The sequence below is a fragment of the Hoplias malabaricus genome, chromosome 10 (assembly GCF_029633855.1).
Source record: "Hoplias malabaricus isolate fHopMal1 chromosome 10, fHopMal1.hap1, whole genome shotgun sequence".
Classification (NCBI taxonomy): Eukaryota; Metazoa; Chordata; class Actinopteri; order Characiformes; family Erythrinidae; genus Hoplias; species Hoplias malabaricus.
The window spans coordinates 10,436,515-10,460,866 of NC_089809.1; the positions used below are offsets into that span (position 1 = coordinate 10,436,515).

The 24,352-nt window shown below is 38.3% G+C and overlaps 1 protein-coding gene across 2 annotated transcripts; it reads left to right on the plus strand.

Annotated features, from left to right (window-relative positions):
• Positions 1-474: 474 nt before the first annotated feature.
• zhx2a (zinc fingers and homeoboxes 2a) lies at positions 475-23,414 on the plus strand. 2 transcript variants are annotated; one of them, XM_066683960.1, is made up of 5 exons: positions 475-810; positions 10,472-10,583; positions 17,289-17,493; positions 18,164-20,715; positions 21,947-23,414. In XM_066683960.1, the coding sequence occupies exon 4, from the start codon at positions 18,321-18,323 to the stop codon at positions 20,703-20,705; it is 2,385 nt and encodes a 794-aa protein (XP_066540057.1). In that variant the 5' UTR covers positions 475-810; positions 10,472-10,583; positions 17,289-17,493; positions 18,164-18,320; the 3' UTR covers positions 20,706-20,715; positions 21,947-23,414. The 2 variants fall into 2 exon arrangements, with proteins under 2 accessions (XP_066540057.1, XP_066540056.1); XM_066683959.1 differs by lacking the exon at positions 17,289-17,493.
• Positions 23,415-24,352: the final 938 nt, after the last annotated feature.

The window sequence follows — 24,352 nt, forward strand, 5'->3', positions numbered from 1 at the left end:
TTATTCAGGGTGTGTCCAAATTTGAGCATACTCAATAATATTTCCCTAAAAGATGAAAAAATGAACAACCCAAACCTACGCTTGCAGGTAGGAGACTGAGAGTTGTCCTATAAATAATATTAAAAAAGGTCAGTCATATCAGGCATAAATATCTTGTTTTCTTCTTGTTATGAATTAAAGTTGGCAAGTAGGAGGAGAGAACACGGAGAGAGACAAGTAGAGGGAGAGGGGGACAGCCAGAGACTGAGAGAGAGAGAGAGAGAGAGAGAGAGAGAGAGAGAGCGTGTGTGTGTGTGTGAGAGAGAGAGAGATGCCCTATCAGTCGCTGGCTTCGCATACACAATGCTTAATATTCAATGACCTATCACCTAAAACAGCAGCAAGAGAGGGATACGTCAAAAGCAGGCTTCAGAGGAGTCGTGAAAGGAAGGGGTCGGGTCTGCAGGCTTCTATTCCCTCAGCCCTTCGGTGCAATTTTGGTGTTTGGATTTTGTTTTGGACGGAACCGACCCCCGCGTCCGCGAAGTAAAGTAAAGTACATTGGACGGCATGGACGGGCTCCTCGTATCGTATGCAAATACGGCTGCTGACGTCGCTGGTCATGTGGCTTTTGGCGTAGATTCCCCCTGCGCTGGCGGATTTTTTTTTTCGTCCGTTGTCTTTGGGGTTCGGTTCGAATCTTTTACGGTTACCGAACCGAGCCGTACGCCGTCCCTTTCGCTGCGGGGAAAAAGGGTGACATTTTCGCGACAACCGCTACTCGCACCGTCGGCCCTCCTCGATCCACTCCTCCATACGGCAGTCGGACAGGTAAGTAAAAAGCGGAGAATTAAATATTAAAAATCCCCTTGCCTCAGCAAACCAAAATACGAGGTATAGAAGTTGGCTTCCCTCATTCGCCCAGCTTCTCACTCGAATTGTTTAGTTCCACCTTAAATAGTGCAGCAGTTACATCCTGGCGCATCGGGCGCTTGAATGCAACTAATGCTCCGTTTAAGGTGGTATTGAAAATTCGAGTGAGGAGCTGGGCAAGTGAGGGAAGCCAACTTTGGACCTCGTCAAACAACAGCGAATATTAAACTGATAAAAGTTGTAGCAGCTAGAATTTAGCTTGGGCGTTCAAGATAACGACCAACTGTCTCTACTTGAACGCGATATAATTTCGTAACTTGGTCCATTCAACTTTGTTTTGGCCATATTTGTGTAGGGGGAGAAAAAAAGTGAGCACGCGCAGGAAAAAATAACCGCCGCTTATAAGAACCGATGGATTGCCGAGATTTTAAAATTTTGACGCTTGCCTTGAGCTGTTTGCTATAGGTTTTTAAAGTCTTTTAAACGTTTAAAGGTTTAGGATAGAAGGAGGGCGAAAATATGGCTACCGACGGCGACATGGCGTGCCGTCGAGCGCATATAGGTCCGTAATTTTGAACGTGAACGTTAGCGTTAGAGCCCCCCTCCGGTTTGCAAACCAGCGTAAATTTCACAGTCTTCCAAATTTGTAAAGCGAACGTGACTCGCAACATACTTGTGGAAATCGCTACTTTGATTTTTTTTGGGGAGTGAGGAGGAGGAGGTGGTGGTGGTGGGGGGTGGTCTCAGGGTCTTAGTCGTGTGATGCAGGCTGTGGTGACGCCTTCCAAACACACTGCATGGCTAAAACACACTGCAGTGGACCCCTTCTCCCACAACCTCCAAAAGACACTGGAACCAGCAGCTGGTCTGACTATAACAAGAACTATGAGTTGTAAGCTACGACCTCTGTCCAACTAGTTATAATAAGGACATCCCACACCAAGTAATGTTGAACCCTTTTTTTGGTCACCCAGGCCTACTGGGGACACAAACACAGCATTGTGAAAGAAATGGCAAACACTATTAAACATCTGGAAATATTCTAGAATATAAGTATCTGATCTTAAGCTTAACATGGCAAACTAGCATCGTAAAGAGTGTAACTTTGGGTTGAACATTAAAGGAGTGTTCAAGAGTAATCTTTACAGGGTTTAAGGGCACATGGGCATTGGAAAGAAATTGCAAAACTCATGAACACTCATAAGATCAGAGCATGAGCATTTTTTTTGATGTCCAGCTAATAAAAAAAAGTAAAATAAAAATCATCCACCCTAATGTAGAACCCCTTTTTTGGTGGTCCAAGTATCTCTCTCCCTCTCTCTCTCTCTCTCTCTCTCTCTTATTCTCTCACTCTCACCAGTGAAAGATGTAGGCTAAAACTTGCATCAGCAAAGGTGTAAATTTGGGTAGAACATTTGGGGGGTGTTAGTCTTGTTCAACAACTCCCAGCTGTTCTATCTAAAGTTACACCTTTGCTGATGCTATGAAATCTCTCAGCAAGTGTTTCTTGGTTCTCTGAGGGCACACAGGCATGGAAAAAATTGCAAAAGCTAATTAACACATTGTGGAAATATACCAAAAAAATCTAATTCAGATGTAAATATGCAATTTAACAGTTGATTTAACACAGATAACCTACCCTTTTCTCAAGTGTTAAACTAGTAGAAGTGTTTTATCCCGATTACGTAAGTCTAGAGTATTAATTTCCTTATATTTTCCTATAGTTAGATATCCATGATGTTGCTTTAGTACGAGGAGAGTATATTTTAGTCTAATAGAAGTCAGCTGGATTTTATAGATTTTAAAATTTTGCCGGCATCTACCATAACTACAGGAAATGTCATTGTAACATTAAATAATAACATTTTCTTCCTCAGCTATAATATGTACTGATGAACAATGAACAGAATCTGCTGTGTAGGCTGTGGCACACCAACCATTAAATATACATTAAGTGTAATTATTTTATTCATTTATACAATAATATGTATGTTATATGTAGTTTAATATGAAATTCTTGAGGGGCAACATTGTGTAGATGTTTTTAGGTTTACTGGCGTATACAAAGTTAATCAAAATAGTGTACACTCTGCCCTTCATATTTATGTGGGATCTATGTTTTCAGGACCCCCGTGTATACTCAAGACCCTCCTGTAAAATGCTGTAGTATTTGCAAAAAACCAGTGCATATAATCCTGTATTAAATTAAATTACTCCTGGATTACTTAAGATCTAGAACAATGTAAGTTCAATGTAAAATTGTTACCATATACTTTAAGGAATGATGACAAGGGTGGGGGGGGCATCTATACATATTCTGTGCAGACGCAAGTAGTGACTCAATGAGATGTGACGTGAACAATATGGCCTGTGAACTGGTGTGGGGGGGCTACATCAGAGTATGCCTAAACATTTCATTTACATTGATTCAGTGTAGTGCTTGGCATGTGGCAAATTCAAGGTTTGATTTTAGAACATTTTGGATTGTTCCAATTTATTTATATTTTTAATAAATATATTAAATAATAAATATTTGAAATAAATTGTGATTAGTTGAATCTGTGAATGCAGAACTCACATATAGAGGAGAGGGCATTTTATTGCATATTTTTGTGTTATGTTGCTTGCTGGAACTTTCAAATTGAATTATAATAAGTAGAACCATTGTACTTCTGCAAACTATGATTAAATGTGGATGAGGGTTTTTTAATAGTAATATACAGTTTCAATGAGTGCAATATTTAAAATGCAAGAGCTTTTTAATTAGAGCATTCAAGTTTTAGGTCAGGAATTTTTTGGAAAAACATGACATAGATGTGCTGACAACGCAGTCAAAAATAATTTAAGTGAAGCCTCGAGTGTTTATGCTGGTCTTATTTACCAACAAAACAGGACTTACTTAATTGAGAAAAAATATGTTGCAGACCATATATTGCTTTCAAAATTAGCAGTTATACATTTCTCCCTCAAATGGACCTGTTTTGTGGTAGAAATATTTTGAATGTTTATAAAAAGGGAAACAGTCTGGAAAGGAAGCACAAGGGTTTAAGTTTACAAACTAGAGGTGTCAAATCAGGTCACTGGAACCACATTACAACAGGCCTGAATATATCCTTAACTGCTTTGTCAGTTAAATCTTAGTATAATTTTGAGATTGGCATGTCTGTCATTACCAGCTTAGACCTTAGTTTTACTGCTTTGACACTAACTATTTAAATAATGGGCTTGATATCTGCTAAGTGGAGTGCCATTTTAATATGCATGTATGGACATAGGAAATGCTGCATTATGTAATACAGAACTATGTATTTATGCAATATTTGAAATGTCTCAACAAAATGCAGTTATTGATCAGGTGATCAATCTGTGTTATTCAAATATATCATGCCCTTTATTTTTCTTTCAAAGTGTGAATTACTTAGTAGTACTCTGACAGATTCTGTAATAAGTTGGCTTACTACTACTTAATATAGTTCCAGATCTTTTGACGGTTGTATAACCCGTACTGTATCCTCACTAGAAATAGAGTCAAAGTTACTCAGTAAAGGCAAAAGTTCACTGTCATGAGTGACTCACAGTTCCAAAAGTTTTGTCCTACTGCAAACTTTTTAATCAGTGATAGCCTACAGAAACAAACTTGTCTGGTGTCTGTAGCCAGCCATGGAAATAAGAACTCAAGGCATCGATTCTGTGTCACTGGCTCTGGCACAAAATGTGTTTTTGTGCCAGGTGACTGGCTTGATTCAAAATGGCTGCCTGCGTTCATACTGAGCCGCTGACGTCTTTGAGGAGGTGGTTGCTGCTGCTGCCTCTGCCTGTAGCTTGTGCCGTTGGTGACTAAGCCAGCAGAGTCGCTGATGTCATAGCCGTGGGCTGGGCTCATTTCAAAGCTGTGTTTTTTTTTGTTTTTTTTTCCTCTCCTCTCTTCTCCTCTCTCTCCCCTCTTCAGTCTGTGGTGGTCATGACTTCACTGAATGGAGAGCCACTTTGTGAGGGTGTTTTTACCTCACTCTGTAGGGCCATATAATTTTAGTAATCCACAAAAATAATTTCCCTCATTTCTGTTTTCATGAAGAGGTTTAGTTGATAGATCAGCTTTTGTGAGGCACGATCTCATCCTTCCCTGTGACTGGTCTGCCATTAAATGTAATGCTACAAGTTATGCTTACTCATTAAACGGTGTGGTATCTTAGCTGTTGATTTGCTGTGTTGGCCTGAGTTGTTTTTAGTGGTGATGAAGACATCCTGACTCCACTGTTAGTCAACTAATGTATCATTCTACTTTCGTCATTACCATTAAGGCAATGTCCTGCATTGGCTTCAAGCTGTGTAAGTGATAGACAAAAAGTACTTTTTGAGTAGCACGTCACTGAAGGGCAGCATTTGTAAGGCTGCATGACATCACCAACAGAAGCCTTACATCACAGCTGACATAAATCTACATTAACAAATAAAAACTTATTCCAACTAAAATCATTTCACCAAGTCTGTTGTTGTAATTTAATTAAAAATGATATTTTTTCACAATTGTCTTGTTCAGATAGGCTTTTTATAAATGTCTGTGAGGGTTTGGGATCATGTATATGTTATGTACATGAAGGGTTTTTTTATTCCTCAAATGTTTGACATGAGAATATTGTATGTTTTTATAAACCAATATAAAGAAGCCTTATTTACCTGGAATTAGTAGGCTATTTTACGCCAGACGACATACAAAAGACGTATTTGCGTAGATTTGGAGAACACAGTAATTAGTCCTTGGTCCTTGTTTTCCCCCAAAACTTTTCTGCTGGCCTGGCTGTTGCAACTGCTTGATTCTGTGGTCAGTGGGATGTTTTTGTGGATCTGGAGGAATGTTTTGGATCATTGTCCTGCTTGTAGATCCAGCAACGACCTAGTTTTAGCTTCCTGGCAGAGACTGTCGCATTGTGCCCTAAAAAGTTCTGGAAAAGAACAAAGTTTAATATTTTCTGAATCCTCAGAAGGTTCCAAGGTCTTTGGAAGCAAAACTGCCCTGCACCACTATATAACTACCATTTGGTGGATCACACAACATGAAGCTTAGTCTAGAGATATAGTTGCTGTTTGGACATGCATTTGCATTTGCTGCCTGCTGCATCGTGAACATAAGTGTTCACTTACATGCATATGAGCTGTGCAAATTGTAGGAGGCTTCCACTAGAAGGCAGACAACAGGGTTTGTCCAGAATGTTTCATGGTTCATGGACATAATGATTTAAAATTTGTTTGTATTTATTTTTGCAGGTTTCCGTATCTTTATTTTGTTTATTTATTTATTTTTAAATAATGAGTCTGATGTCTCTTTTTTTCACTGACAAGCAGTTTTCAAAGACACATTATACAGATGCAGGAAATTGCAGACTTGGTCTCACAGCCTTTCTTCAAAACTTTCAGCCATTTTGTTACTTCTGAGTGCTTGCACTCCTCCTCCCTGTTTTTGTGGGTACTGCACCTTGCATATTCATAGCGTTAAATTCTGAGGATGAGCACAATCGCCACGATAAATGGACGCAGGATATGCAAGACAGCCATTATGCATATGTGAACACAGTTAACAGCAAGTATGTCTTAAGCCTTATGAGCTAAACTGAATATGAAATGTCCATATATTCTGTACAGTTATACATTTTATATTTTATGCTAAAAAGGATCATAAAAGTAGTAAACACCAGGAATATAAAATGTGTTCCCACTGTGAAGATCATTTACAGACATCCATTGCTGTATATGGTCTCACTGTGTGACCTCACAGTTTACTTGGGAATACTGCATGTTTCTGAGTTGTGCTTGTTGTTTTAACTTCTGAAAACAGCCTTACACTATCTTTAGGGGTTTTTCACAATTACACAATCAAATATTGAGTTTTCACCCAAGCCTGATTCTGGGCTTCCTTGCTGGATTGGATCATTTATGGCTGGTTTGCTTACACACAGAAGACCTCTGTCCGAACTGTGGATTTTTGAGCAATTCTCTATGTTGTATTCTGTAGGCAGGTTTACTAAATGTTAGACACTATGTTAAATTAATTAATAGAAAATTATTTAATGTGGTATAATTTATTCTGACCTTAATAGATATTCATTTATGTTGCAGTGTGTCTATAGAAGGATTTTTTATTTTTAATTCTATAAGTATGTAGTCTAAATATTTTGGTACTTCATTAAAATGAATTATATAAGTTTATATAATGAGTAATCAGTAAAATTCCCTGTTAATGATTTTTTTTATCCACTGAGCCGCCATAGACTCCACTTTTTGTTTAGGTGCACTTTGTAGTGCTTCAATTACAGGCTGTATCCATCTGTTGCTTTGTATAAATGGTTAGCCCCTATTCACTCTGTTCATCAATGGTCAGGGCTACAACAGAGCAGGTATATCAGCACTGTAGTGATTCTGACGCTGTGGTGGTTAGTGTGTGTTGTGTTGGATCAGATACAGTATCACTGCTCTCTCATTGGTCACTGTATTAGACACCTGCCTTGTTGGTCCACCATGTAGCCATAAAATCAAACTCTAGCTCATCTGTTACTACAGTTTGGGTTAGTCATCTACTCCATCAACAGTACACACAGGCTGCTGCTGGTGGGATATTTTTGTTGGTGAGCTATTCTCAGTCCAGCAGTGATGCGAATGTCTTTTTACTAAAATGCAATGAATATGTCTGATCCACTTCTAACAGCTCAGCACACAGAAATGCATTATCTAATATTTTACTGTTTTACATATTCATTCTCTTGGATTGAACTACTCTAATTTATTATTATGTTTTCTATGTTATTTTAAATGTGTTACCTTGGCTACATTGTAAATTACGGACAACCTCAGTGTACCCTGAGTTTAAATAAAGGTAAACAACGACAAGAACAACAATACAGTATTTCACTGCATATCTGAGAATGGTCCAGAATAAGTTTCAATTTTAAAAAATACAGAAACAGATGGCCTCCAGTCTGTACCTGTAGAACTACAAAGTGATAAAGATGGTGAGTGGAGCTGATCACATGGGCAATGAGTGTAGAAACAAGGGGGTCATTTTAGTGTTCTTGCTGGTCAGTGGATGGTGTGTGGGTGTTTTATTTATTTACTTATTTTTTTTTGTTTCTCTCTCCTTATGGCAGCCCAGTATTGTTTGTAATTATCTAGTACCTGTTTTTCATATCCGTATTTCATTAAATTAAATAAGGTTGTGGAATTTTACAAATCCATCCTATGGCTGGATAACCAAGAGTAAATCTGATGATGTGAAATGCAAAATATATAGCTTAAAATATATGTAATAAATACATTTATATGCATATTATTCATTAAAATATTGTAATATGAATCATAGTATACATTTTAGTAGACACTTTTAAAAAAGGAAACTAACGCGCAACCATATATGTGGCAGAGATATTTTCCACATGGACTGTAGACCGAGTTCACTTGAAGCAAACCTCAGACCACCGATTTTAGGAGGAGCAGAGTTGTCTAGGCTGCTGGTCTCCAAACCAGTTTTCACACTACACATACCAAATTCAAAGTGCAAGCAGTTTTGGGTCCCTGCACAGTAACAGCACTCTTATAATTACTAACATAAATAGCCAATGTCATGCTATGAAGCTGAATTAGTAGCTGTAATCTTGAATTTGGTGTTGACCATCTTCCAGAATGTGGCAAAAATAAAAATTAAATACTTCAAGGCACAGTCATGGTAGAAGATATGCATTAGTCTTGAACTGGCAATATTTGATATTATGGTTTACCTGAGTAATGATATGTATCACCATACTGCTCACCCTTAGTCACAGGAAAACACGAATTGTTAGACACAGGGTTCCCCTAGACCCGAGTCTCCTACACCCTTCCTAGTTAGAAATCGCTATATTTCTCTGCCCACGCTCGTCTTGCTGGCCTCCCATGTGATAGTCACAAAGCATAAACATAGTACCGCATGTTATGGTGAAAACATATAACTACATTCTATACATGGCGTTAAAATGTGTGATTTTTATTGAGAGAGAGAGAGGCGTTCAAACGTTAATTACATTTTTAGTGAAGGATAATAGAAAATTAAGGAAAGAATGGTAGCATTCAACTGAATCTTATGGTGCACCTCATCTGTGAAATTTCATTCTCTGTAGTGATGATGAACCATTGCTAATTCTCTTGTGACTGAATACCATCAAATCCTTACAGAAATATTAGACTATCTAGTCTGAATAGTAGAAGCTAATTCAGCAGAAAAGGTGGAGGTCCACATATTAATACCTTTTTTTTTTCTTAAATCTAGAAGAAATATCAGAAGAGATGTCCATAAATGTTTTGCCATATAATATACAGTTTGAGATTAGTTAGTCTGTTCAGTCATCATCTTTATTTTGAGGTGAACCGCAGGATATCATTAGGAGTCGATTGTTCCAGTCTTTCTGTAAACCTGGCTGAATGCCTTCATTAGTTTACTACATGTGGAATCTTTACTCATTGATTTGAGCCCAATCTTTTAACTTATGTGTTTTATTGGGTGTATACTATCTGTATGTGGATGTGTGTGTGTTGGCTTTGTACGATATGGAGGGGGAGAGGGTCAGAGAGACCTTGGGAAACACAAGTGCTGAGATATATTTTCTTTGGTCTCTAATATATGAAACTGCCATGGTGGTAGATATTAAACTGTATTCTCTCTTTAATTTCACATTAGTTAATGATAAATCCTGCCATGGGTTCTTCTGGGGTCTAATAAAATGATGCACCAATTTATAAGTTAATAACCTTTTGTTTTAAGTTTTTGGCTTGTGACTAGGGCTTGCTACATGACTGGAAAAAACACAAAATATCTATACAGAATATGCACACTTAGTACATACAGGTATATCATATTTTATGTGCAGTGAAAGTTTTATGTCATAACGTGCACTTTTGTATACCACTGCTGCTATTTTTATTCCTATATTTTTATATATTTCTATTTTTATTGTTTTATAAATGCTACTGCCTCAGTTGGAGAGATGTCATACAAAATGTCATTGTACTCGTGTAAAGTGAGAAAAAAAATCTATCTTTAAATTTATCTGCAATGAAATCACAAACAGAAGCACACTGAGGCACAGGTTTTGCCTTTCGTTGTTTTTGTGGTCTTAAAAGATCAGCACAATGCTATGCTGAATTAAACCCTATTTTGAATTTTGAACTTGAAATTCTTCATAATTTTTCAGTGTGAGTTTAGAATCAAAATGAACTTTCTTAGTAAAAGTGACAATATTATGCAAAGCAAATATTACATTCACCTATGGCTTTAAATGAAACCATTTACAAAAGCTTCCTAGTTTCTTTTTTAACATCAGCATTTCATTAGTTTTTCATTTGTTTGAATATATGATCATATAAATTGTGTAGACAATCTGATTATTAATATTGAAAATACCATTCAACATTTTATGTTATTTAAAAACAAATGAGAGATCCACATGACATGGCAAAGTAAAATTGTGCTTAACTCTGTTGGCTAAATTTTATATATTATGTAAATAATGCTCTTGTTCCTTGTTGGAGCAGCAACAGTAACATCACATGAAATTCCTTAATGCAATATGTCATGATAACATTTTTGCCTTTGCAGGTGCTGAACAGAACTGTGTCTCAGCCACAAAGGCACAGGGGTGTGGAGAGGCCAAGGCTTCTGCACCCATACACTGTCAAGTCCTGTTCCCAGGGGAGACCATCTCTGACAGGTTAGTGTCTTATTGAAAAAGCATTTACATGAACAACACACAAGAAATTATGAATAATATTAAATTATTTGAGTTTGGTGTGTCCTCCCTGTGTCCGCGTGGGTTTCCTCCGGCTGCTCTGGTTTCCTCCCAAAGTCCAAAAACACATGTTTGTAGGTGGATTGGTGACTCAAAAGTGTCTGTAGGTGTGAGTGTGTGAATGTGTGTGCGTGTCTGTGTTGCCCTGTGAAGGACTGGCGCCCCCTCCAGGGTGTATTCCCGCCTTGCTCCCAATGATTCCAGGCGGGCTCTGGACCCACCACCCTGAACTGGATAAGCGCTTACAGATAATGGATGGATTAAATTATTTTAAAATGATGTGGTTTACATGCTTTCTAATGATATGCTGATTCAGGTGTGTTAGATTACTGACTTCAGCCACCCTTCATTTAATTCTCAGTAAAATCACATTAAGTGCGAATATTTTTTTTCAGAGATACCTGAGCTAGTGACAAATAAATTAACCCATATACATATGGATTTGTAAATAAAAAAAATTAAAGTGAAATGTATAAAAAGCTGAAATACAAATATTTTTTTTTAAAAGATTAAAAATAATTACAAACAAATATTAATTGTAAATAGAATCTCAATATATCAGACAGTGTACAAGGAAATTGTTTTTTAGGGTGAACAAATCTTGACAAGCATTGAGATTTTAGAACAGATTTCCTTCTTTTTCCATTCAGAATAAATGCTTAAAATAAAAGCTAAATGGTGTTCATCTCAGTCCTGATATGGACACAGTTTTAAAGCCTTATATTGTTTTATTTATGGATCATTATCCCCAATTAAGCTCTTGGTTCAGCAAACAACAAGCATTTTAAAGGACATTTGGCCAGTATATTCATCAGCAAAGAAAAATGCCCATTTATATGTGAAATGTTTCTTAAAAAGGGCACAGGCAAGACTAAAGTAAAGGCAGAAAATTCCTCATTTATTTTCTCAAACATTCTTCCTACTACTATCAAAATGAAAGCTCATCGCTTGTAAAGGTATGTTAGCATGTGGCTGGCATGGTAATTTGTATGTAGCATGTAATGTAATTCATTCATTAACATGTTTTGTGCCACACACCATGAATAGTAAAATAAATAATAAAATCAACTTGGGATTCACATGAGTGCACAATGTGTCTGGATGCCTAAACAGCATTTTTGCCAAAAAGCAAACATAAAAATAAAAACAAATATGCATTACAAAATGATTTTACTATGTATTCCACCTCTACATGTACGTCAAGTATCTGACGAGAATGCTAAAGGGAAAACATTGACTTGTCACAACAAAGATCTATTTAACATATAAATGTAATGTGTTTTTTTTTGTCTTTCTTCAAAAAAGATTGTCCCAGTGCTTTTTTGTAAAATACTCTGTACTCACATGATCATATTTTATTTATTTCATATTTACATATTTCACATCAATTTAGTCTTTTGTCTTACCTTGTATCAGGATTGAAAATACAGTGTTTCCCGGTCAGTCTTGAGTTTCAGAGTAAATGTCTGTTGAGTTTTTATTGGAAAAATACATTTCTTTATCGCTTGGAGTGTAAACCTTTTTTGCTAGGGAACTTGAGTTTTTCAGGCATTTGGATATTGTGACTCAGCTGTACAGTTGGATGTCTGTGGTGCATGAATCTTCTGTTTCTCAAAGTAGTGGCAGGACACAGATGGCAGAGATGATATATGTCAAGGGTGTTCAGTTATGTTCTTGGATGGCAAGTGTCCAGAACAATTTGAGGGAAGTAGCCAAACTCTGCTGGACACAAGCCCTCTAGGACTGGAATAGAATACGCTTGATTTAAGTGCTGGATCGGCTTAGTGAAAATAGTGATTGTGATATCCTTGTCAGCACTCATTTAAGTGGTGCCCTTTTGCCAAACACTGGTACCTGAAAACTCTGCTGGTATTTGAATATGATGAGTATTACAGAATCATACCATGACACACTATTTTTCCACATTTGCAAAGTAAATTGCAAAATAAACACGCACAACTGAATTTCAATGAGAAAAGGCCACCACAATAGAAACAGCCTCAACCCACCCCTTATATTCCCCCCTAGGGACTCCCACTGCATACATTTAGTTGTTCTCTCAGTTTGGTTATGTCACATGCTGATAGGAAGAGAGGACAAAACAAAATGGCTAGCGAATTTTTGCTTGCCAACTCCATTCATTTAAATCTCAAATGTACATGCTCCTTGATCTGTTGTGGCAATTAAACACTGCATTGCCTGCTAACCCCAGTGCAGTTAAACCTGGCTCTGTAAGATTCTCCGGTTTAATGTAAACACCTGGTGCATACCCCACCCAACGTCATTTGCATATGACACATTCACTGTTTCTTAATTAGTTTGTAATGTGTCTGTAACTGTCCTAATTAGTTTGTAATGTAAGATTGTATAATCATAGCGTTTCTGTGCCATAAATTCTTGTAAGTGGACTGATGCTATAAACTCAGTGCTTTAGGTCACCATTTTTTTGGCTGGTGTTGTTTGTTTTGCTATTCTTATTTTAATTTCCACAAAATACACATTTGATATTCTTCATTGTAAGATTTAAGTTGGATTAGGTGGTTTGTCTCAACAGTTTTTGTTTTTACCTCAAAATACTTTTTACAGCCTAATGACAAACTGTAAATCAAATGCTCTGATGATGTAAACAAAAATGTGTTTTCTATGTAGGCCACAGGACTGTTTAAAAACCCAAAAACCCATCCAGCCGTTTCATTTGGACTGAACAACATGATTGTATAGCTTGCCTGCCTGTCTACTACATTACTGTGTCCTAATGCATGTGAGATGCAGACACTATGGCTAAACAAAAGGATGAAGAAGCCTTCTAACAAAAAGAGACTGGATAAAGCCAGAGTGAACATCAGTGTAGCTGTTGGGTGTTTTCTTACATGCTAATGAGACACATACTAGCTGGGTGCTGTTTTAAGGTGACTTGTTGTGTCAATGTCAGCGTTGCAGGAGTTTGAGTATGTTGCCGGCTCTGCCTTTTGTTCATTAGATTTGAAACACAGTTTCAATTTGATGCCAGCTGTCACATCTCAGGACTTGTCAGGCAAATTAAATCAGACATGTAAAGCTTAACTTTTTTTAAATCAGACATGTAAAGCTTAACTTGATAAAAAAGGATGGACTGGACTTATCTGCAAGTCTGTTGGATATGAGTGTTCTTGGATACATTTGTGTTGCCAGTGAGTGGCACACAGGGTGTGCACAGTTGGCTCTAACACTAGTTGATAGAGTATTTTCTGAATACAGATGTGTCATGGTGAGTCAGCTAGCATACTAAACTACCTAGTTTCCCCTTCTAATATCACTTCAAAAGAGCAGTCGCAGCACTCACCTGCTTCTGTGTTTTGTGCTTTGAAACCAATTATGTAACAGTAAAGTTGGGAAAGGGTGGTTCACACTTTTAAAGTCATCAGAATAATAATAATAAAAAAAGTTAATTTGTATTTTTATTTTCTGTGCAGGTGCATGAACCTTAAACACCCAGTCATTCTGCAATAATTAGTTAATAATTCTGAATAGAGCTATTTAAAGCTCCTATCAAATCTTCTGCTGGTTTTCATATTGCAGTATATATTGCGGAACATTATTGAAATATAAACCCCAAGGATCTATATATATGTGTATATATATATATATGTATATGTGTGTGCTATATATGTGCTTCAACCTGAAAGAATCATGTTGTCCAAAAATAGTAATGCAGAATGTTTCTCATCTGGATCTCTGTTGAGAAAATCCCTCCCACCTGCTGCTAGGCCGTTTCCATGGCAACTAGTGAGTCTAGAGTTTTTCAGCCTTGTCCCCAGGTACCCCAAAAACTGAAGAAACCTTGGGAGATTTCTTTTTTTTTCCCTCCTCCCTTAAAAAGCCACGTTCAGGCTTTTGGAAAAATGCAAATATAGCTATTCACCATTATTAGCATTCTGTGAAAGAATAGTAATGATTATGATTACAAAGCTACTACAAAACCTCTATTAGACCAGAGGAAATCTTAACCCACCATAATTATCCAGGTCAGGGGATGTTCATTAGTTCATTACATTTGTGCTGAGGTTATGTATCTCATACAAGGGTTCATGTCTTTCCATCTTAGGAGTCAGTAAATAAATGTTCTAATCTTTTGAAATAGCAAGCTCTCACTAAGGCTGCCCACATCACCATATTGCTAATATATTTTACTTCTCTTACAGTGTTTAAACAGCACACCACAGCAAAAGTGATGCCATTGTCTTCTGCACTTCTTGCCAGAATTGCAGCAGCTCTGCGTCTGGAGTGAGTTCTTGTGCAGTGCTGCAGGGTTCCTAGGCCCCATTTGATGAGATTTAAATTAATTCTGCCTCGATCCCAAATTCACCCCCCCCGCTGTGCTGCACAGTATTAACAAGGCTCAGTCTCCACCCTCTTGCACAGCAGTTCCGCAGCAACATCCTCTCCCATAGAAGGATGTGGCTTGGCCAGTGGAAAAATCACACAGCACTGTGCTTCTTCCTCTCCCTGGCTCTTTCCCTGCTGCCTTTATGTAACAAATTCATTTCAATTTTTATCAGATGTGGCTATTGAAATAGAGGGTTAGTAAGTCTTAAACATGCTACAGAGTGTGTGATAACACTGTAGTACATTGAGGCTCTTTGATTTTATTTGATTAGAAATTGGCAGCTCTTGTTTGCAGTGTTTTGAACTGTAGTCTTTGTCTTCAGGGACATGTACAGGCTTTGAAGCTAAATTGATTAACAGCAGAGAGCAGCAGGACATGTTTAACATTTTGCTTTTCATTTCACGCACATAACACAAACATATTTGATTTTGTTTTAATTGAAATTTTATTCCATAAAAGTGTTCCATTTCTTTAATTAAAACTGGAATGTTCTTGTGATGCGAACAATTTAGCAAACAATGAAAAATAAGTGTGTTGGCCAGATAAACAGGAGATTGCTGGTTTGATGCCTCAGCCATCTAAGGTCAGGAATACAAAAGTGCCCAATCAGTCTTGCGCTCTCTCTCTCTCTCTCCCTCAGCACAATGCTAGCCAACAGATGCTGGACGGAATAACAGTAACACTGTATTCCACTTTTTTTTGTGGACGGTATCTCAAAATAGTAGTATTTTAAATTTAGAATGTGTGCTGTGTCAAATTTCTCTGTCTTTAAATACAAGGCCTTTGAGTGCATTTAAGAGAGCCATAGGGAGGGGGCGCTGTGAGAGTTCACTGACTAATGTCTCACAATGACAATGGGTGGGTGAAAAATACAAGCCCATTAGCCCACCACAGGTTAGAGTTTTGTAGTGATTTGGGGGGGGGTGAAACTGGAAACAGGCAAAAATACTCAGAAGACACTTCAGTCATTTTTGTGCTCACAGCTACGAGGCTTTATGTAAATACGTGTGATTTGAGCTGGAGTTCCCAGGAAAAATTCTGTCTTTTCTGATACTGTTCACTCGACCCACACGCAGCCCCCACGGTAATACTGTATACTGTTGTAATATTTAGATACGATATGAAAAATATGGATACCCCCCATCCCTGATTACAGATCTGGGCAATTAGCATTCTCCTCCATGTTGAGCTGTCCAGTGGTGTTAGTGATGAATTGGTCGTTGGTGTTTCATGCCTCAAAAGAAGTGTGTTTTTCCTCACATTTCTTGGTTGAGTTGTCTTAGCTGGATGGCTGGAGTTGCCTATGTCTAGGTAGTCTAATTATTAAATAGTCTGTTAGGAAACCCAAAATATAACCCTTTTTGAAGAAAGTGCCTTTTTTCTATATGCATTTGTGCATCATTATATTAGACAACCCAGCTGACCTTCTAGGATGAGGCCTATCACTGAATTGTCCTTGAGCATATTTGCCCCCTGCCTTGCCCCTAGCACAGTTGTGTGAAAGATGGACAAAAAAACAAAAAAGGAAAAAAAAAACACATTAACTGCACCCATTGGCTATTTCGGCTGGTTCTCTTGGATTGAGTTGAGGCTGAGATATGAGATGTCTGTGGCCTCATGCATACTTCATTAGTCTCCACTGTATTGAGATACACTTGGGTCACTACAAGTCTGAGTAATGCTGACACTGGACCCCCAACCAGTCCTGGCACAAGATTTTTTTTTTTTGTCCCCCTGCCAGTCGCCTTCATTTCCAGACTAATTAAAATCTGTAAAGATCCTTTTAATCTGCTGCTGTGATGCAGCATGAGTGCTTCTCCATCTCTCAATGCAGTTGCTATAACTACAGCATGGAAAAGCTCACCTAAATTTTTAATGAAGCCCACCTCAGTCTTTGAATGAACATACCCTCGCTACAGGGCCAGTCCGGAGGGTTGAGGGTGACCAGTAAAATGTAGTGTAAACAGTACCAGAAAATGTCTGTATTTGTGTGTGTGGATGTAAAATAAATACAATATACAAATGTTTGAATTCTTTCTTGATAAGCTTGAACATTTTATCCTTTGCCACATTAAAGTAATTCATTCATTGTTTGTAACCAGTTCAGGGTCACGGTGGGTCTGGAGCCTACCCGGAATCACTAGGTGTAAGGCAGGAACACACCCTGGAGGGGGCACCAGTCCTTCACAGGGCAACACACATACTCAGACTTAATAAAAAAAATTTGAATCACCAATCCACCTACCAATGTGTGTTTTTAGACCGTTGGAGGAAACCAGAGCACCCGGAGGAAACTCACACGGACACAGGGAAAACAAATTCAGACAGTCACCCGGAGTGGGACTTGAACCCACAACCTACACATCCCTGGAGCTGTGTGACTGCAACACTACATGCTGCTCACTGTGCCGCCACATTAAAGTCAAGAAAGTTAGATTACAGATCTGCTATATTTTATTTATGTAGGTGTGTAGTAAATTTTTTGTATTGCTCATTTTATTTAAAGATTATTTTATTTCATACATTTTTGCACAAAACATGTTTTAGAATTACTGTCAAAAGAAAAAACTCTAGTAAAGGTGAAGCAATGTGAACAAAAATAATTGTAAATTTCACAGTTTACCTTAATTTAATATCAGTGCTGAAGAATATCGGCACAGTGCAATATTTTTTATTCTCAATTTTCAACCCAAGGCTACACCCTAAACTTGAGCATTGGATACTGTTGAGCCATAGTAGGATTGCAATTGTTTTTTAGTGACTGGTGTTGTGCGGACTGATGGATTATTGAATTTAATATTGCATTTAGGTGATTCATACCCTGAAAATCACGATGAATCATTCACACATGTCATATACACTGATGTTCAGCAACGGCTTGAGATGCTCTGTTTACAGTAGTGAAGAATGTGTGGGAAGCTGTTTCTATAAATCATTTTATAGAAATATGGACTTTCCAATGAGGTTGACTTCAAGACGAGATGTCCTACTAAAGGTTGAATGTAACTTCAAAAACGTGATTAATGTATATGCATGACACACACATGCATGGGCGACATTGTTTTTGACTGCTTGTGTCTGATTTTTATTGGATAATTTGTATAGATGGCTAAGCTTTTCTTTTGTTTTTCTTTAGATTGCTTGGCCTGGGATGCAGTCTCATGAAGTCGTCCACTGCAGCTGACATTAAAAGTCAGCAGAAATATTCACCTTTCTTGTTTAGACAGAGGTCTACCCATCATTCACCACCAGTCCTCCATCAAGGTTGCACTGTCACAGTCCCAGACTAGGTCATGGCTAGTCGAAGAAAGTCCACAACACCCTGCATGATCCGGCCAAGCGACTTGGTGGATCAGGATGATTTGGATAACTCTGGGGATAGCACAGTGGAGAATGGATCAACGCATGTGCCTACCAGTGAGAACTGGACTGACAAAAAGAATCACGTAAGCACTACACAGGAAATTACAGAGCCAGAGAAGCCTGAGGCACAAATTCGGCCACAGAAGAAAGTGCAAGGAGGCTATGAATGCAAATACTGTACCTTCTCCACACAAAACCTTAATCAGTTTAAAGATCATGTTGATTCCAACCATCCTAATGTCATTCTCAATCCTCTATACCTGTGTGCTGTTTGCAACTTCAACACAAAAAAGTTTGACACGTTAACTGAACACAATGAAAAATGCCATCCTGGGGAAAGCAATTTTAAATTCAAGAGAATCAAACTCAACAGTCAGACCATTCTGGAACAGACCATTGAAGGTTCAAACTGTGCAGCAATTTATGATGCAACCAGTCCTCAGTCTGCAGAGGATTTGTCCACTTTTCCGCTGAGCAAATCAGGGAAGATGGGTAGGCCAAAACCCGATGGTAAACGACCATTATCAGACAGCCAGACAGATAAACTCACCCCAGATTTACCCAAAAAACAGATTGCTGCAGTAAATGTCAATGGAACCGTTCTTATCCCAGATGCAACGCTTAAAGACGGACTTTCACACATAATGCCATCCCTACAGCGCCCCCCCAATTATAGTTTAGTACCAAAAATTGCTGTGCCTCTGAACACCTCAAAATACAATGCATCCCTGGATGGCAACCTCACACTCATTACTTCCTTCAATAAGTTCCCTTACCCAACCCAAGCTGAACTCTCATGGCTCACTGCAGCTTCTAAACACCCAGAAGAACAAATCAAAGTCTGGTTCACAACGCAAAGGCTAAAACAAGGCATCAGCTGGTCTCCAGAAGAGGTGGAAGAGGCTCGTAAGAAAATGTTCAATGGAACAATTCAGCCCGTTCAACAAGCATTCACTGTCTTGCCTGCTCAGTTAACACAATCAACAAAAGCCTCGCAGTCCCTTATTCAGACCGTCCCTTGTCACGTTCTTGGACAGTCCAGCTTAGTTTTGACAACACTTGCCAATGGGTCTTCAGCAAATTGCACTCCCCTGGCATTAACGGTTGCGAATCAAACTGCTGTTAAAAGACACCTCGCGGCCCCAGTGGTTGCATCTGAGGTTAAGAGGCCTTCAATAATCCAAACGGTTCAGACAGCTTCTACACCTGCTTCCCCTACACCCAGTCTTTCTTCAGGTTGCAAAAAAACTCCAGAGCAGGTTAAAGAGCTCACAGCCAGCTATAGCCAATGCCAGTTTCCTGATGACGAAGAAGTCTACCGTCTTATCGAGGTGACTGGCCTTTCCTGGGGAGAGATCAAAAAGTGGTTCAGTGACCAGCGCCATGGAAATCATAACGGAGCACAGCTTGTAAAGAATGACCTATCAAGGGAAACCCAGCCTCTGAAACCTGTGGCCACACAGTTTCCTCTCCTAGAGCGAGTAAAGGGCAAATCCTCAGAGCAAATGAAAATGTTAGAGGAGTGTTTCCAGAGAAATAGCTTTCCGACACAAGTTGAGGTTGAAACCCTTGTGTCTGACACAAAATTGTCCAAAACGGAGATTGATGGATGGTTCACAGAGCGCCGTGCTTTACGGGATAATTTGGAACAGGCCTTGTTCAATTCCATGAGCTCCAAAAGAATAGACAGAGGAATTCTGAATGGAGTTCACGAGCAGGAAGCTCGACCCAGGTCTTCTCCCCTTCCCCTTCTAACCACCTCTGTGTGCCCTGAAATTGACATCAGATGTCTTGGCCTACTTAAAGAGGTCTTCTCACAGACGCAGTGGCCATCACCGGAGGAATATAACCAGCTGGAACTCCAGACAGGATTAGCTCGCACAGAAATTGTACGCTGGTTCAAGGACAACAGATCAGCCCTGAAAAACGGAAGCTTGGAATGGATGGACCAGTTTCAAAATCTGAGCAAGCAAAAGCACAATGGCCAGAACAGCTCCTCATTAACAGAGCAAGCCCAGAGTGTTTTACAACGACATTTCCAGGACTTAAATGTATTGAGAGGAGAGGAGGTAGAGATGCTAGCAGAGCGTCCAAAACTCACCAACCTGGACATAGTAAATTGGTTTACCAGCAAGCTAGGCCACAACATACCGGATATCACCAAGAGCAAGGACCAGCACGGGCAGGCACATGCAGACAATGGAAGATGGGTTAAAGTTTCCATGGTCACTGACAATGACAAGAAGGATTCTGAGGCTCAAAGAGTGGCTCCAGATCTCGATGCGCTTACAACAGAACACATAGTGACTGGATGAACCAAGAAAGGTATGTAGAGCCACCGTTGTAGCATGTGTGATTTAAAAATCTGTACAAATCTGTTTGATATGCATTAGGGTGCCTACACACTAGAGGCTGACAGTGTCAGAAACACATTTCTTAAATGTAATTTCAGTTAGGGCTCTGCTTTGGCTCTGACAGACTTCAAATGCGCCTGTATGCCGTTAACGATGCTCGGCCAAGCATCAAAAAGGTTCAAACCATTTCAGCTTTTGCTGCAACGGACTCTGACATTGAGGGACGGCAACCAATAGAAAAGAGGGTGGCATAGACCGACGACAGATGAAAATCCAAAATAGATTGCTCCAGCCATGTACACGCCTTCTAAACGGAAGAGCCTTGTCTAGTGTGTAAGCACCCTTATGTGAGGTTTGAGGTTATATGGGTGAAAATATAAAACTTTTTGTTAATTTGTATTGTTTATCCTTCACTTGTTTTATATTATTTTGCTGTTTTTTCTTTGTCTTCTTTCCTTAATAATTGTTCCTCGAAGATTAATTTTTTTAAATTATGATTATAAAAAACGATCTGAACAGTAAGAGATTATCTGCTCAAGAAAAAAAAACTAATAAAAACACCTAATATTAGAATAAAAACAAATAACTTTAATGAAGAAAGTAGTGATATTCTAGATGTGAATGTAGAACCTTTCCAAATCTCATTAATTATTTGATGTTTTCATCCAAAACCCTAGTTTTAGTGGCTGATAAATACTTCATTAAGTTAAATCATGTGCTGTTGGTATAACAAATCTATAATATAGATTACAGGAGATATTCCGTGAGAATATCTGGAAACAAATTTGTCCTTCACACTCAACATACAGTAAAATTAAAAATAGACATTTTCCTCCTAAAAAGTAGTGTATGTTCCTTTGTTGTAATTGTATACTGTTTTATACAATCGCCACGCTTAAGGTAAAAAAATCAATTTTAAGTAATAATGATCTTGGGTGCTTAAGACTTTTGCTCAATTATGTATATGTTGCTCTAATTTATGACATGAGACATAACTTTTAATGTTAATTTTGGAGTTCTGAGACACACGGAACGATGCTATTTAAGAGGGGGTCTATGTTGAGAAAATACTCATAGCCAAGCGCTTTTTTTTTTTTTTTTTTTAAATCAGATATTTCCCACTGGGGTATACCTCTGTTATGTTAATTATGTTTTTCTGAATAAAATATGCATCTTTTTTATTTATTTATTTTTTTTTGCAGGGCAAAACAGGCTGCTATGACTGAACCTAAAGACGGGGAAGACAACAATCACATTGACATATTTGGAACCAATGATCTTATACCAGGACTCTAATGTAATCTGAGGAAAAGGTGGACTAAAAGTCTATGTGAAGCACTGGCCAGGGACTGACCATGGAGTGCCAAAGTCAGACTGATATGTTACTACTTGGGTGTTTTGGAATTTTTTTTTTTTTTTGCCGCTTTGTTTAATTATTATTTTTTAGATAAAAGGGCCCTTGTAAATATATTTTCCACATATTTGTAAAGATTTCTGAGGATGACTTTTGTTACATTTATAATACTGTAGGTGTCCCCAAGCCATTTTGCTTATTCCTTACAATGGAGTATTTCGTCTTTTGTCAAGGGTTGGTAAAGTGATTCATTCACCTGCTGATAAACGTGGTCATGAAGGCACTTAATATTTCAAATGGACTAAGACAAGCAGTGCTCTTTTGAAAAACATCATGAAACGAGGTGAAATTAAGGATTTTTTTTTGGACCATATAAACATTGCCTGCAGTCTCATGGTGTACTTTACCGCTAGGGGAACAGAGAAACAGGGTGGACATAATCAAGGACTGAATTCAGTGCAGTGATGCACAAAACATGTAGTTCATGTTTGCAATATAACTGTCACAGCAGAGTTGTGTTGGCTGGCTTTTTCTGCTATTCAAGGCATAGACCCATTTCAACGTTTCGGCTGTGGCCTGCTTTCTGAGAGCTCAATGTAGTTTTTTTTTTCCCCCTTTACTCCCACCCTTGCCACTGCTCTAGTGTCATGTTCAGACATGTATCAGGAATACTGTATTGCTATCAAGAATCATGCTTGCTCTTTCTTAAAGAAGAAAGTCTGCTGTAACTCAATAAAACACAACTGTTTGAAAGGCCATTCATAACCTTCAAACTCCATGTTGGAGTAGGATGTATTTAAAACAGCTGTTTCTTGTCCTATTTCCAGATTTGTCAAACTTCTGTAGACACCTCAATGATTTCCACTGCTGTAAACCGCACAGGTGCTCAGTTGTGTATATCCACACTATGTAATCTCCATAGAAATGTGTACAAATGCATTCATTGGTTGTTGTACAACGAAAGGTCGTGCCCGTTTAAACCATCCGTGGCAGTGAATATGCAAAAGCACCAGTGAACTAGGAGCAGTGAGTGCACACACCCCCAGAGCCATCCCAGTACACAGGGAGCAGTTGGGGCTTAAGTGCCTTGCTGTGGACGTCAACAGAGAATATTCTTGTTCCTTCGCTGGCAATATGACCTAATTTTCCTGCTGGTCATGGGAATTGAACCAATGATGTTCCAGTCCCCCAAGTCCACTTCTTCAACCATTAGGCCATGGTTGCACCAATATATTGCCAGTAGGATGCACATGAGCCTTAAGATCACTATTCTATGAGTGAACTAGAAGCATACATACTCCCTGTGCATTGGACTGTGGCACAGTTAAAATGCATTATTTGTGTGATGTGGTGCACCATCTTATACCTTTTGGACAAAAGGAGTGGTGTTTGTGTTCCAGAACTAATCCTCTAACATCGGTAAACCTGCTGACCTCAGCAATGTGCTATAATATCAGCACAGCAGTGCCATTCTACAACATGTCCTGAGATATTTATAAACATGACTGACAGGGCTGCCGCACACAATCACATACCATTTCATTATTATTTTTTTAATAATAATTTCAGTCATTTTCAGTCATAAAATTATTTTCCTCCTAGACAGACTGATTGACTCGATGCCATAGTGGTCACATTCAAAGAGCTGGTGTAAAAGCTTAAATGGATACCGTGGAGACCATAATTAGGGAATTTGCATTTTCTTACATTTTAAAGCCACTGCGAGAAGTATTATCTTTATATTAATAATTAAAAAAAATAATAATTTAAAAAAAAGTGGTGAAAAAATAAAGATCAATTTCATTAGTGCTATATGCTGCGATTATATAATATTCCTATTCATGTTTAAATAACTTTAAACTTTGAGCAGTGACTTTGAAATTTAAAAAAAGCTCAAGTTCTTTAATATTGATCTCTACTGTGTTAAAATGCAACAAATCTGGTTCTGATCATGAAAAAGCTTAATTAGTGCATTTGGTACTTAGGAGTTTTAAGAGGGTAAATTGTGCTATATCTTTTATTTTGAAGAATTTGTACTACTGTGTTTTCCCAAAGACTGAGTATACAGCTCCAATATGACTAGGTAGTATTTTAAGGAACTTGAGATTTAAGTATATAATTCATGGCAGTTTCAGCATAGCTCGGCAAAGCCTTTGTGATAAGCTTCCATTTGTTTCAAACAATCAGCCTAAACCATGCAAAGCACTTTACTGTTCAAGCTGCTTTCAACATTTACAACTGTAAAGTGCCCTGT

Bases quoted from the DNA above. Each gene is read 5' to 3' on its own strand.
- zhx2a (XM_066683960.1), top strand. From the start codon at position 18,321: ATGGCTAGTCGAAGAAAGTCCACAACACCCTGCATGATCCGGCCAAGC.